The sequence below is a fragment of the Pinus tabuliformis genome, chromosome 6 (assembly GCF_031772625.1).
Source record: "Pinus tabuliformis cultivar Carrire ecotype Pingquan chromosome 6, CPIR1, whole genome shotgun sequence".
Classification (NCBI taxonomy): domain Eukaryota; kingdom Viridiplantae; phylum Streptophyta; class Pinopsida; order Pinales; family Pinaceae; genus Pinus; species Pinus tabuliformis.
The window spans coordinates 1,600,280,778-1,600,295,481 of record NC_142292.1 but is presented as its reverse complement, the minus strand read 5'-3'; the positions used below and the strand labels follow the sequence as shown (position 1 = coordinate 1,600,295,481).

General features: G+C 37.7%; 1 protein-coding gene across 1 annotated transcript in view; it reads left to right on the top strand.

The window, feature by feature from the left end:
- LOC149264970 (putative sugar phosphate/phosphate translocator At3g11320) overlaps positions 1 to 8,560 on the top strand; it is a 53,341-nt gene extending 44,781 nt beyond the window's left edge. Inside the window, exons 2-4 of the mRNA XM_089429045.1 lie at positions 4,846 to 4,949; positions 5,081 to 5,309; positions 7,964 to 8,560. Of these exons, the coding sequence (XP_089285171.1) occupies positions 4,846 to 4,949; positions 5,081 to 5,309; positions 7,964 to 8,125 (495 nt within the window). The 3' untranslated portion in view covers positions 8,126 to 8,560. The remainder of the gene's footprint in view (positions 1 to 4,845; positions 4,950 to 5,080; positions 5,310 to 7,963) is intronic.
- Positions 8,561 to 14,704: the final 6,144 nt, after the last annotated feature.

Here is a 14,704-nt window from a genome sequence, read left to right as displayed (position 1 = left end):
TTTGGGCATGGATTGGTGGGGGGGTTTGGCGGAAGGAGTGGGTTATGTCTGTACTCTTGTCTTCATTACCCGATTCAGTCGCTAACTTTATATCCTAGTCCCGAGGGATCTCCTATACTAGCCACTAGCTTTAGGGTTGGTACTATTGGGAAATCCCGACTTTGGGTGTGTGTTCCCGCTCCCTAAAGCCACATACATCATCCCCTTCCACTCATTTTAGCCCCATTCATCTCTTTTCCCATCCAGGTCCACATGTGTCCACTAGGTCCACATAGGATTAGCCTCCCCCTCCCTTTGTCCACACCTTGGGGCGGGCCTAGAACAATGCCTCAGAGGTTGATGCAGCTAAAAAGAAAATAAAAAGCATTGTTTAGCCAATATCAACAAGAAATGTACCACAAAATGCAAAAGATGGTGGGGACATACAAATTTAGCACGCGGGCAAAAGCCAAGCATGAGCTCTACCCCTTATCCATGGCTATCACCCTGGTTCCTATGGGCGCTAGATGAGCCCCCTCCATCATTAAGGAACCCATGATTTTTCCAACCATTAGTGGGTGATGAACCGCCCCACCTTAAGGGGCTATCCCTTGCCATATACTACACATCATGCTCTCATCCCTTGGAGCCCCGAGTTATTATGAAAAAAATCAATCAAAGGCAAAAGGCATATGAAGAAGGGTGGAAAAACAAAGGCCGAGATGACTCATGTACCACGATTTGCTCCTTCCCACACTCATATACCCATGTGTGGGCTTCCCTTAATATAGCTACCCTTGTGACATGACACGACGTGATAGATGGTTATATACCAGGTGTGGTTCTAGGAACAAAAGATGATGAGCCAGCTATGGGGTTGAGTGTAGATGCTGATGTTGAAGAAAAACCAGTACCATTCTCACGATCACCTCTCAATCTTGCCACTCGACTCCCTGCCATTTGACTCTTCAGAGCGTCCTTGATCACTTTGGTTGTCTTTATTTCTTCCAATGATTTGAGGGCTCTGCGAATGATTTCTAGATTTGTATTTGTGCAAGGCCCTACCTCAATTCCAAGAATTTTTGCAAGATGGAACTTAAATCTGTATACCCCCTGTCATATGATACCCACATAACCTGCGACTCAAATTTGATCTATCAAACCCTCCATCAGGTTCACCAAATTCCCATAGAGGGTCCAATTTCCTTGGCATGTTTGTAACTTTGTTGAATCTTGAGTTTTAATGTAAGATTGAAGTTTGAAGTTTGAACCTAGAGCACAAGAAGAATTTCAAGTTAAACAAATGAAATGAAAATTTACATACAACATTTTGAATTTTTGACCAAAAAAAAAAACCCTCAACACATCTGCAAATCAACATGAGATATAAGTGCTAGGAAAAAAAACACATTGAAACCCAAGCAAAAGTCATGGAAAAAAAACTAGGGCACACAAAAAAATAGAGGGTCCAATTTCCTTGGCATGTTTATAACTTTGTTGAATCTTGAGTTTTAATGTAAGATTGAAGTTTGAAGTTTGAACCTAGAGCACAAAAAGAATTTCAAGTTAAACAAATGAAATGAAAATTTACATACAACATTTTGAATTTTTGACAAAAAAAAACCCTCAACACATCTGCAAATCAACATGAGATATAAGTGCTAGGAAAAAAAACACATTCAAACCCAAGCAAAAATCATGGAAAAAAACTAGGGCACACGAAAAAATTAAACAAATAAAACTAACAATCAAGATTTTGCATTTTTGACAAAAAAAACCCTCTCCATTAAATGCAACAAAAATGACAAAAAAAACACACTCAAATCCAAGCAAAAATCATGAAAAGTATATGGGTTATAAAAACCCAATGAAAAACAAGAAAAAAAACAAAAAAATAGGGCCAAATTTGATGCCCATATTTGAAAACCACACTCTGTTGAAGAAACTTGGTCCAAATTTGAATTTTTTTTGCTTGGGATGCTAAATTCCTTCACTTTTCTCCTCTTGCCCTTGTAGATGAGTTCTCCTTCTCCTTAGCTCTCACCTCTGCCCTCTGTCTGCAAATTGAGAGAAAAAAAAATTTAGCTTTAAAATAGCTCTGTCGCGTGGCTCAACAATTTTTTTCAAATCGAAAAAATCGTCGATTTTATCGGCATCATGAAAAAATCGCGATGTTCGCAACACTCACACCGATATTGCATTTAATTTCTTTAGACCAACCCTCGATAGTCTTAAGTTTGGTGACAACATTCTCATATAGCCGAATTATGGCAACTCTTAACTCGAGAGGAACCAACATCTCTTTTAGTCTTCTCCATACTTATCTCGAGGGACTATGTTGAAAGCTTTTCTAAAGTAAACGAAACAACAAAAGAGATCAATTTTACTATTGCAACATTGCTCAGAGATGACCCTAAAAGTGATAAGATGAAATAGTTGAGTGACGTCTCCGAAATCGAGCTTGGCCTTTAGCTCTCTTACCATGGCTTTCGAGCCAAAGGCTAATTCTCTTTTCCAAAATGAGCCCATATAGTTTGGCTAAATTGTGACTAATCTTAATGGTCCTATAGTTAAGGGAATGTTTTTATCCCCACTTTTAAAGATCGGCAGGGCTTATGGAAGCCATGCTTTACTGCCAGATTGAGAAATTTGTGAATATGAGGGATGAGGATAGACTTTCCCATTTTAAAAAATTTAGCTTGATAGCCTTCAATATCCCTAGCTTTCCCATTAGCAAGCTTCTTAATCTCGAACTCTACATCTTCCAAAGAAAATATATCCTCTTCTATAGGAGTGTTTGATATGCTTCTCATGGTGTCTAGAGAGTCATCAAGATTTTTAAGATAAATATCCTAGTTCTGCAAGGTGATATTCCGTAGTCTTACGAACCAAAACATTCCTCCAAAACTTTCTAGGCTCAACTTTAGAAAGGTAAAGAAGACACTCTTGCCTCTTATTAATATAGGACCTTTTTTCCTTTTAATATGAGTTTTGTACACACTTATTTTTTCCAATTTCATAGTTTTGTTAGGAGCATCTCTAATAGCTTTCTTGGCACTTTTACAGTCATTATCATACCAAGGGTTGGAAGTTTTATTATCCTTTTTATATGACACCTCAGAAGAGAATTTGTTAATGGTAGTGGAAAGGGTTGTTGTAAAATTGTAGTAGATGATATTGATGTTATCATTATACGTTAAGAAACCTAAATCTCTCTTTAAAACTTGTAAGAAGAGATCTATTTTACTTCTGTCAAAAAGGATGTGCCTTTGAACCTCATTATTCTTTTGCATGTGGTTGGTGTGCATGTCAAGATTTAGGGTTAAGGATAAAGGTCTATGATCAGAGTTAGGCTCGTGGTCATTTAGGACATCCAAACTTACAATATGATTGAGAACATGGGTGTCTGATATTGTATAATCCACAACACTACTGCCCTACCCATGAATACAAGTCATCAGGCCAGAGGTAGGCCACTTATTAATCCCATTACAAATTATCATGTCTTGGGAATTGTAGAGCTTGATAAGCTCGGTACCAAATAGGTTCTCAGTAGTGTCTTCAGACTTTCTTTGGAATTTATTAGCTAAGTCATAGTCCTCATCAAGCCATAGGGGGTTAGGGTTAGAGTTATTACTTAGGAGAGCAACTTGGTTAGTAGTGGTTCTAGCATTGAAATCCCTGATCAAAAGGATATTACCTTCATTCCATAGACTGTGGATGTTCTATTCTAAGGTGATGAAGGGGCAATTCTTATCCAGGTTGTTTTTCTTGTAGGAGGTAGAGTTGATGGGAGCGAAGTAACAAACTGCAAGAAAAATCCTATTGGCATTAGAATTAGAATGTAATATTGGAGTGAATGTAATATTGTTAAAAAAATTTATGTATATATCATATAAAGCAATTGAAAAAGATAAGTTTTTATGGTTAAAATGTTTGAAGTAGTCTTACTATTTTACATTTTAGTCTTTTTTTAGGTTTTTTTTTTGTTAGTTTTCCCTGAAATCCAACAAATATATTTTGGACTTTCAAGTTTAAATTACCTACTCAATATAGCATTCAAAAATACAATTTAAACAATGAAAAATTACATATTGTATACATATAGAGAGAGAACCACTACGTATTCAATGGGATCTATCAAGGGATGAGAGGGATGCAATTTTTTTCTTTCAAATTTTGCACTCAAAGAGGTTTACATCCGAAGAGATCTGATCTTGCTCATCGCATGCTAGAACTGTGCTTAAGATGGTTTTATAATTGTTTTTAATGATCAGGGCTTGTCCAAGGACTCCATTGACATAGGCGGGAAGAAAAATGTAATAAGTATATAAATAGTAATAACCAAGAAATTTCTGGTAAATCTTTAAAGTGAGATTAAGCTAGTTGTTATCAGATTATAAGCTTTTCTCCCTGCATATAGGGCCCCATTTGTATGTGCATGTACAAGTACACCCATGTATTCCACTTAATTGTGAATCCTGTTACATTTTATAAGAAAACCAATCGTGCCATACGAATTTCAAAACTATTGTTTTTGAAATAATTGTGTTTTGGAATTTGTTATTTCATAGTTTCAAGTTAATTTGGTGATTCAGCTGCTGCAGTATTAGTAAAATGAAACTATCCTTTGGAAATTACCTTCTCAGTAAAAGCATAATTCAGAAGGTAGTTTTTTCTAGTTAAAGGCGAAAATCACCAAGTTGACGTAATAGTAAATTTGAAGGATTTCCAAGTTCAAGTGCTTCATGCTCGTTACATACTCACTCACATGTTTGTTTTTTCAATGAAACATTACGTACAGATTTTGACTCTCATAAGATGATATCTCATATAGACTTTAATTTTGTTGTTTGGTTTCTGAAGGGGGAACCCAGCTTCCATTTATATGGTTTCATAGTGTGCATTTTAGCAACTGCCGCAAGAGCTCTAAAGACTGTGCTGCAAGGGATTTTACTTTCTTCTGAAGGGTACAGGAAACTTCATCCTGTCATTTAAAAGGCATTATCGCATCAAAAAGATTAGGTGTTTTTAGAACAAAGACTAGGAATTTGAAGTAATTGGATTAATCTGTTTTAGCATTTTTCATTTCATATGGCAGGGAGAAGCTAAACTCCATGAATCTCCTTCTGTACATGGCACCCATTGCCGTACTTCTGCTGCTTCCAGCAACTTTAATTATGGAACCTGATGTACTTGGGATGACCATCGCACTTGCAAGGCAGGATGTGAAGATTGTATATTACCTGACTTTCAATTCAACACTGGCATATTTTGTCAATTTAACTAACTTTTTGGTGACTAAGTACACTAGTGCCCTAACTCTTCAGGTGTGTATCTGGTTTCAGATTCACGTTTCTCTTAGACTCATTTTATCTTATGGCTTTTCTTTTCATTTAATGAGCAAAGCAGCAATTGTACTAGATCAAGTTTTAAAGGTGAGTAAAATGACTGCATATAACATTGTATTGAAGTTTGCTTTAGAGACATTTGGAATAAGCTTCATCGCTATCTAATAGTTACTTAGTCCCTCCCTTGGAATCAGATGGAACTTATCACACTTGACTGTTCAATTTCTGTCGGAGAATGTTGGGCAGTCTGACTAACCATTAGCCCTTCACTTGGTTTCTAGATCGGAGAAAACACAAAAAAAATTATTTGTTGTTATTCATAGATAAATTTTCCAGGATCGTATATATAATTGAAGAACAGGCAGTGAGCAAATCACATTCATTGGGTTGTTCGACTAGATTTTAAGAGGGGCAAATGGCAAGAGCAACTGACTCGGGACAAGCTAGCTCACATCAGATGACATTTTGGGTTACACTAGGAAATAACATGAATATTCACTAGAATAGTACTACAGAGTCTTCATATACTGACTTTTTCTGACAGTAGGAACTACTACTACATCAATGATATACCACTACGTAAATGATATCCATATGCTCCCTTAAGCTTACACCAATTTAAACCTTTACTTCTTTGAGACTGTTCCCTATAAAGTCTGTTTGCATTCCATGGCAGTTACTTTCATTTTCCTAGCCCTTATATCTCATTATTCACATCTGCAAATCATCTTTGAGGACCCTTTATATCTCGTCCTCAAAAATCTTTCTTAGTTGTTTTCAACCCTTTGTTGTAAACACTGCTCTGTTGTTATAACTCATGAACAAGATCCCTTTCCGTTAGGGTACCTAACGTCTTCTTGAAGATCATGAGGCACCCCTTGCGCATTAACTAGATCATGATGCGTGATTATTGTTTTTTCGTCTTCATTACCCAATGGCCTTTGTGACAAGGGCGTGACATCTTAGATATGCCAGTATTTCTCGAAAAAGCGTCTGAAAGAAGCGTGCATTTATATTCGGAATTTTGAGTTGGCCAGGCTTTTTGTCTGATGCATTAAGTATTCATTTATTTTTGGATGCTGGAATTTTGAGTTTGTGTGACTTGGTTCCAATATGTACTTAGCCTTTCTTAATTGTGCCAACTTGGACGACCTTTTCCGCCTCAGGAATCATCACAGAAGTGGCGGACAACTAACTCATCCAGTAATAAATGATAGAATATTAACATGTGTAGCTGGTGCCCTTGCGTGTGACAAAAACGAGGATCGCGAACATTGTGAAAATATCACAAGACCTTGCAAGATTTCGCTATATTTCGAGGAAAAGATATTTATCGGGTGATATTTCACAATATTTTCCGTGCTAAAAATATCTCAATTTTCTCTGAATATCACAATATTATCGTGCGAAAATCTTAAATATGGATGGGCCACAGACACAGTCGCATAACAGCGATTCTTTTGGACTCTTTTCTTCATGGTTTTGTATTTAATTTTGCTGATATTTTCCCGATGATGCCCATACACTGGGCAATATTTTCTCCGGCAGGATGTTTTCAGCATGACAAAAACTTTGTCAATCCAATCTCTGTAGAAACTTAAACTCTGACATTGTAATATAATTACTGGACGATATTTCATGTGAAAAAGCACTCTGCCATCCATTATTACCACAATTTAGACCTGAAAGGAAAGATACCACGAGTTAGGTCAGCGTGCATGTGTGCCACGATTTTCCAGAAAAAAAAAAAGAAAAAAGATACCACGAGTTAGGTCAGTGTGCATGTGTGCCACGATTTTCCAGAAAAAAAAAACAAAAAAACAAAACAAAAACAAAAAAACGAAAAAAAACAGTTTTTCTGAATTCTTTTTATTGGCAGGGTATGAAGACACCTCAATTCAATCATATCGGAGGCAGTTGCTTATGCTTTGACTCTTAGAGCTTGTTACTTTCCCCAACTGAAACTCTGTAGCCTCTGCCTGAGAAAATTGGCCGAAATATGGACTACCAGAGGGAAATCATCGTTTCAATTAGGTTTTATGAGCAATGTCAGGTTCCACAAATTAGATAATGTGCATTACCTTGTATCAGAATGGTGGAGTCGGCAAGATTGGAAACCGTGACCAACAGTTGGGGAGCCATGCTATCTGTTTGGTTACTAATAAAACAAAACCGCGTTCTCATTTGATTCTTTCCCAAAAACACCAATTGCATTAGCAACACCCAGTTTTTGAGCTTAGAGTTCAAAACAGTTCTATTAACTTAATTTCTACATTGCACGTCTTTAAATTCAATACGAAAGCCATCATATTTTCTAGTTCCTTCTCCTTTAGAGATCTACTAAAATTGATATGTGATTTATTCTAGAGTCAAATTTAAAATGGCAGTTCGTACATGTTCATTTGGTTCAAATTTCACTCCATTAATCACCAGTCAGTTTATTTTACAAATTTTTGAAATTTTAATTATAGGCAGAATCTAGGTGTGGCTGCCAGAACTGGAAACTTTATTCTAGGCTTTTGTTGGTAAGAGCTGTAGACGGATGATATTTGCTTGAAATAAAAATTGAGATAATTTACATTGTAGAAAGTCATTGATTCTTTACAATATCTCCTGTCAACTTTATTTTTCAGGTTCTAGGGAATGCAAAGGGAGCAGTGGCAGTGGTTGTTTCTATCATACTTTTCAGGAACCCTGTATCTGTTACAGGGATGCTTGGCTATACACTCACAGTATGTGGGGTGATTCTTTATAGTGAAGCAAAAAGACGCTCTAATAATCTTTCACAGGGATAACAGGTTGAGGTCGTTGCTGGTGATGTTTCAGCTCATGAAGTCACAGTATCTCTGTGTAATGGCTATAAAAGATTATTTTGCGTGTCATCTCGTTTTGCCAGAAGAAGTATTTTCTTCGATCACAATTCTTTCCAGATCCAGCCAGTTTCATTTGGCTTCTCAATTGTCTTAGTTGCATGGATTCCATCCTTGAAGGTTTTAGCTAATAATATTCATTTACTTTTATTTCACTAGAACGGCTCTTTTCTATAAATATGCAGGGAGTGACCTTGTGCAATCATTAGATGTCATGGATATGATTTGGTGCTTACATGAAAGAACTTAATAACAAAGGCTCTGTGCCAATGTTTTGTAATATATTTTCTATTGTAAAGTTCCTTAGATCTTTGTATGATTTATTTAATCAGAAGAACATACCCTGGTACTTGCATTTAACTGCTCATCTATGGTGGAAAGGATTCGGGTGAGAAACCCCTGTTTGATGTATATAGATTGAATCTAACACAAGAACATTTATTGGAAACTTACAAAGTAGCATGGTTACGACTATAATTCATGTTTGAATGAGCATGGTTGTGACACATTGTTCACGTACCCTATTCCATGTATTCTACATTCTTGCACATGTTATGAAGATCGACAAGAGATACTTGTGTTGACTATGTTCCATCTAATGCGAGATTTAGATGTAATGTTACGGTGCTCTGATCATTTGTATTTGTTTTAATCAATTAATCATAACATATTATCAGAATCAGCACCCTCAAAATCTGTCTTTGATATGTCTGGAACCATGATAACGATAGTCGGTATTGATGATCGCTGTCAGCAGAAGCTGAACTGGTCCAGGTGTTGAATATTCAAATGGCCCATGCAAAAGAGTAAAATATTGTCTTGACAACTATTTCCGAATTCTTACCAATCAATTCCTTGCTATATCTGCTTTTATGGTTACTTTCTAGTTTGCCATGATGATGAAACTAATGAGACGGGTAATGTATGAGTATTAATATAAATTTCAGTAGTAGCATCATTGAACCATAAATGGATCTTATTATCCAATATAAGGTCCAAACTGTTATGACTATTGATAGGTAACAATACTGTTAATTTTAGATAACAATGGTATGTTCTATGCTTGCAACAATTACTTCAATGTCTTTTTATCAGCCCAATGACAATTTGCACTTAATTACTAATAGCAATTACATTAACCATTAATCACATTGACAGTAACTGTAGATAGAACATAAATAATAAATGCAAAAAACAAGCCAGGGGAACACCAGTGTTTGACAAATGCAAGGGAAAAACCCTAAGACGTGGAAAACCCTTTGATCAATTCTTCTTATTATTATATCAAATATTCCATAGAGAGAAAGAGTACACTAATACAAAGTGAAAGTCAAAATTGACTTGCCAAATCACTATTCAAAACAGTGCTGTCAAATTTGTAATTCTGCCCTCAGTGGACAGCAGTCAAATCAGCCCTAACCAAAAAGTCAACATCAGTCAAAGTTTGGTCAAGCTTCCCCAAAATAGCTCAGTCAAAGGAGAGAGGAACTCAACCTCTCTTGTTGGTCAAAGTCGGCCTAAAACAGTGTACAAATTTGTAGTGAAATTCGGCCAACTGAAGTCAACCCTGCGGTCAATGTAGGTCAAAGTGCCCAGACCACCTTGGTTTTTGTGCCAATAAATGCGGTTTGCTGAGACAGATTTTCCTAGAAAATTGAAGTCAAAAGTTTCCCAAAAAGTCAAAGTCAACGCTGGTCAAACCCGACAAAAAATATGAAATTTGACCTCCTTTTTGCCATGTGTGAAAAAGAGCAGTTGCCCAATAGGTGTACGAACCAATTAGATGAGGAGAGAAGGATGTGTGAGTTGATGAGGTGCCAAATGAGGTTTGAGGTTATCCTTATTTATACAAATCGTTGAAGGTAAAAAAAATGTCAGTTGGGCTCCATGAGCCTACATGATGGTGTCGCCGACCTTGTCAATTTGCATGTGTGGGTTTGACCTCAAAAACATATTTCTCCTTGCCCAGATTTAGTGATCTTTAGGTCGATTTTGTTCCTCTCGAAAAGAGGAATTCAATGCAATAATTATATCCATCAAATAAGTTGTCCAAAGTGGAATTTGGTCCTAGTTGTCAATTTTAACACTCCCTCTCAACTAGGGAGAATTCCACCTACCAATATCTAACCATCAATCATGATGCCATCTTTTCATCATGTAACATCTCTGCATCTCGTCTCAACTCTGTTGAACACTAATATACATAATGAAGAAAAATCGATCGAGAGTGAGTCACAAGACCTAGCCGCTCTCCACTGACAAAAGTCAGTGCACATAACTAGGGGTAGAACCCTAATCAGACTTGAACCCAGATCAAGTTGTTGAACATCATGCATCCTAGACATAAGGGGTACGACAATACACAACGCGTCCATCTGTAGTGATATGGCCCCCATCCTCTTTTCCCAACTCATTGGCCAAATGAGAGGTACTTTCTAAGAATCTCAGACTACATGGGTAAGATGTACGCTGGGGCCTGTAGGAGAAGGTGAAACACTCATCTTGCTCATATGCCATAGGAGAAGGTGAACCACCCATCCTATGCATATATCATCAACTATAGGCGAAGGTGAACTACTTACTCTATGCTCTCATATATCATCATGGGATGTCACAAGGGAAGGTGAACCACTGACCCTGTACACAACGTACCTATAGGGGAAGGTGAACCACTCACCCTATGGTTACTCATAGCTCCAAGAAGTACCCTAGGCCCTCAGGAGCTCCCAGAGCTCACTGTCTAACTTAAGCGGGATCCTCATGGAAGGGTCTTTCCACAACTCCAAGTCTCTCTTGGAAGGTTAAGAACTTGACCTTCTCCAGGGGCTTTGTGAGGATTTCAGATATTTGCTCATCAGTCTTGATGTGTTGAAGCCTTATTGCTCCCCGTTGAACCATATCTCAGATAAAGTGGTACTTGATATCAATATGCTTGGAGCGGTCATGGAACACGAGATTCTCTGAAAGGTGAATCCCACTCTGATTATCGCAATAGATAACAATGGTATCTAGCATGTGCTCAAATAGCTCACTAAAGAGTTTCCTCAACCAAACGACTTCACAACAGGCCATATTAGCAGCAAGATATTTGGCCTCAACGGTGCTTAGAGCAATAGATTTATGCTTCCTACACATCCATGAAATTGAAGCAGATCCCAAAGAGAAACAACATCCTGATGTGCTCTTTCTATCCACCACACTTCTAGCCCAGTCAACATTGGCAATGTATCGCAGTCCATAGTTGATAGTACCACGAAGATATTTCAAGAGATTCTTTGTAGCAACCCAATGTATGTGATGAGGCTCAACCATAAATTGACTCAAAGTATTTACAACGGAACATATTTTTGAATGCGAATTTACCAAGAAAATTAGGGCTCCCACAAGTTATCTATACTCAGAAGGGTTTGCCAATTTGGGCCCAACAACATTTCCACATAACTTCTTGAAGTTGAGTTCCATCGGAGTAGACATAGACTCGCATTCCACCATCTCACATCTCTCTAGCAACTTTACAATGTATTTTCCTTGAGAAAGGAAAATCTCACTTGGTTTTTGCCAGATCTCTAAGCCTAGGAAGTAATGCATCAGTCCTGGTCCTTCATCTTGAACTCGAAAGTCAACTCCCTCTTGCATTGATAAATGAGGGTGTCTGCACTTGTTTGAAAGAAATCATCAACTTAAAGGACCAAAATAAGAGGCATGCCATTTTCACCCTTGAAGTATAGATTAGGATCAACATAGCTCCTTCTAAATCCCAACTTCATAAGATAATGGTCAATCCTTTCATACCAAGCCCTAGGGGCTTGCTTCAACCCATAGAGGGCTTTCTTCAACCTGCATACATGTGTCATTCAATCTTGTACTTCAAATCCCCGAGATTGTTCCAAGTAGACTTCCTCCTTAAGAGAACCATGTAAGAAGGCAGCCTTGACGTCCATCTAATGTAGGCTCCAACCTTGGTTGGCATCAAGAGCAATAATAAATCAAATAGTGGTATATCAAGCAACTGGTGCAAATATTTCGTCATAGTCCACTCTTTCCTTTTGAGAGAAGCCATGAGCTACGAACTTGGCCTTATATTTTTCAGCACTTCCATCAGCTCCATGTTTAATTTTGTAATCCATTTAGAGGTGACCACATACTTGTCCTTAGGTCTAGGCACCACGCCCCCAACATCTTTCCATAATTGGTGCTTTACGACTTCTTCAAACATGCAAGGTTCAACTTGAACAATAATACTCATTGCATCCAAGTACCCTTGATACCTGTTCGGCTTCTTACTTTAGTGAAATGTCCCTCTTGGAGCAATCTTTCCTTCAACATCTTCGAGAGTGTCTTTGAGCCATAGTGGCTGTTTGCTTGACTTAGAGGGACCACCAAGTAGTGGATCAATAGGATTCATCTGTCTATCAACATCGGGCATAGGCTCATCCGTTGGAGGTTCATCTTGTTTTTCGTAGCATCATCATCGCCCTTCCTTGAGATGGCGAGATCTCCGCCTTTCCCAAGGGCAGTGTCTTCATCAAAGGTGACATAACAACTTACTTCCACATCTCTTTGACCAGGTACATAGATTCTATATGCTTTTATATTTTCTCTGTAGCCAACGAATATACCTTTTTTCCCAAAAGATTTCAACTTATTCCTTTTCTCTTTAGGCACATGAAAGTATACCGGACAACCAAAGAGTCTAAAATGAGAAACATTAGGTTTCTTACCAGTGAAGACTTCCTCTATGCAAAAGTGATTGAATTCATTTGATTCATATTTGATTTCATTGTCGGTCCTCAACGTCTTGATCTTCTTCCTTGTTTGATTTTCCACCAGTGCCTTGAGAGAATGGAACTATTTGAACAATTCATCCTTCCTCTTCTAGAAATAAATCCATGTTTTGCATGAGAAGTCATCAAAAAAGATTGCATAATATGTGTATCCTCCCAATGAGGTTACGGGCAAGGCACCAGATAGGTGAGAATGGACCAATTGAAGAATATCAGTGATCTTGCTTTCACTAGAAAGGAATAGTCCTTTTGTATATTTCTCAGTTGCACAACCCTGACAAACTCATTCATGGTTTATATTAAAGTTGGGCATCCTTGTCACCATCTTCCTTACCCCATGCAAGGCTTTGTAATGTAAGTGGGAAAATCTTTGATGCCATAATTCACATTGAAGAGAAGTATCACTCGCTAAAGCTCCCAAAGGGCTTCCACCAACTTGATATAGACCATCAACCCTAAATCCAAGAGTAAATGCATCTTTAGGGTTTTTTTGCCAAATACGTACCTTTCCATCAATGAATGCTACCTTGAAGCCTTTGTCTTCCATCGCAAAAATAGTTACTAGGTTTTTCTTCAAATCAGGGACATACAACACATCTTGTAGATGAATAATTTGACCTTGATTCAAGTGAAGAGTGACAATCCCTGCCCCTTTCATGGGGTAGGTCACATTATCTCCAAGTATACCTATAGATTAGTCTTCTTCTCAACCAAATTTGAGACGACCTCTTGTATCCGGTGAAGTGCCTTGAGGATTCACTATCAATCAACCAATGATTCAAAGTATCCGGAGGAGAGACAATAGATAGAGCAGAAATAAGATATAAGTCATCTTGTTTTTCTACAACATTACTTTTATCATTACTTGGAATTTCTTGTTCTTTTGGGAGGTCGACCATTTTCATTTTGAGCAACAAGAGCATTCCTCTTTCCTTTGTTGTTGAACCTGTTGTTCTTTTGATTTCCATTACCTTTGAAATTGTTGTTGTTGTCATCATCCCTTGGAGGATTCTTTTTGTGAAGACACTCTTTAGCATAGTGGCCGAACCTATTGCAATTGTAGCACCTTCCTTTTCTTCCTTCTTTGAATCCCTTCTTAGATCCTTGACTCTGTCTTCTTGGACCAACATTATTCTTCCTTTTCGCATGAGTGGAGAAGGCAATAGGTTCATTTCCATTGGAGGACTTATCTCTCTCCATCATCCTTGTCTCCTCTTGAGTGCACCTAGCCAATAACTCATCAAAACCAGGTATCATGTCGTTGTTGAGAATGGTGGTGGTAAATACATCCCATGGTCTTGAAAGACCTCCAAGTGCAATGAGAGTGAGCTCCCTATCAACAATAACTTCTCCAATAGATAGTAGGTCATTCTTGATTTGAGTTATTCTCATGAAGTAGGATTGGATAAACTCCCTTTTATCCATCTTGATATCCTTCAACTTGTTCTTGAGAATGAGGATTTGAGAATGGTGGTGGTAAATACATCCCATGGTCTTGAAAGACCTCCAAGTGCAATGCAAGTGAGCTCCCTGTCAACAATAACTTCTCCAATAGATAGTAGCTCATTTTTTATTTGAGTTATTCTCATGAAGTAGGATTGGATAAAATCCCCTTTATCAATCTTGATATTCTTCAACTTGTTCTTGAGAAAGAGGATTTGACTTGCATTGTTCACTTTGAACATCTCAAGTAGCTTATCATATATTTCCTTAGAAAGTT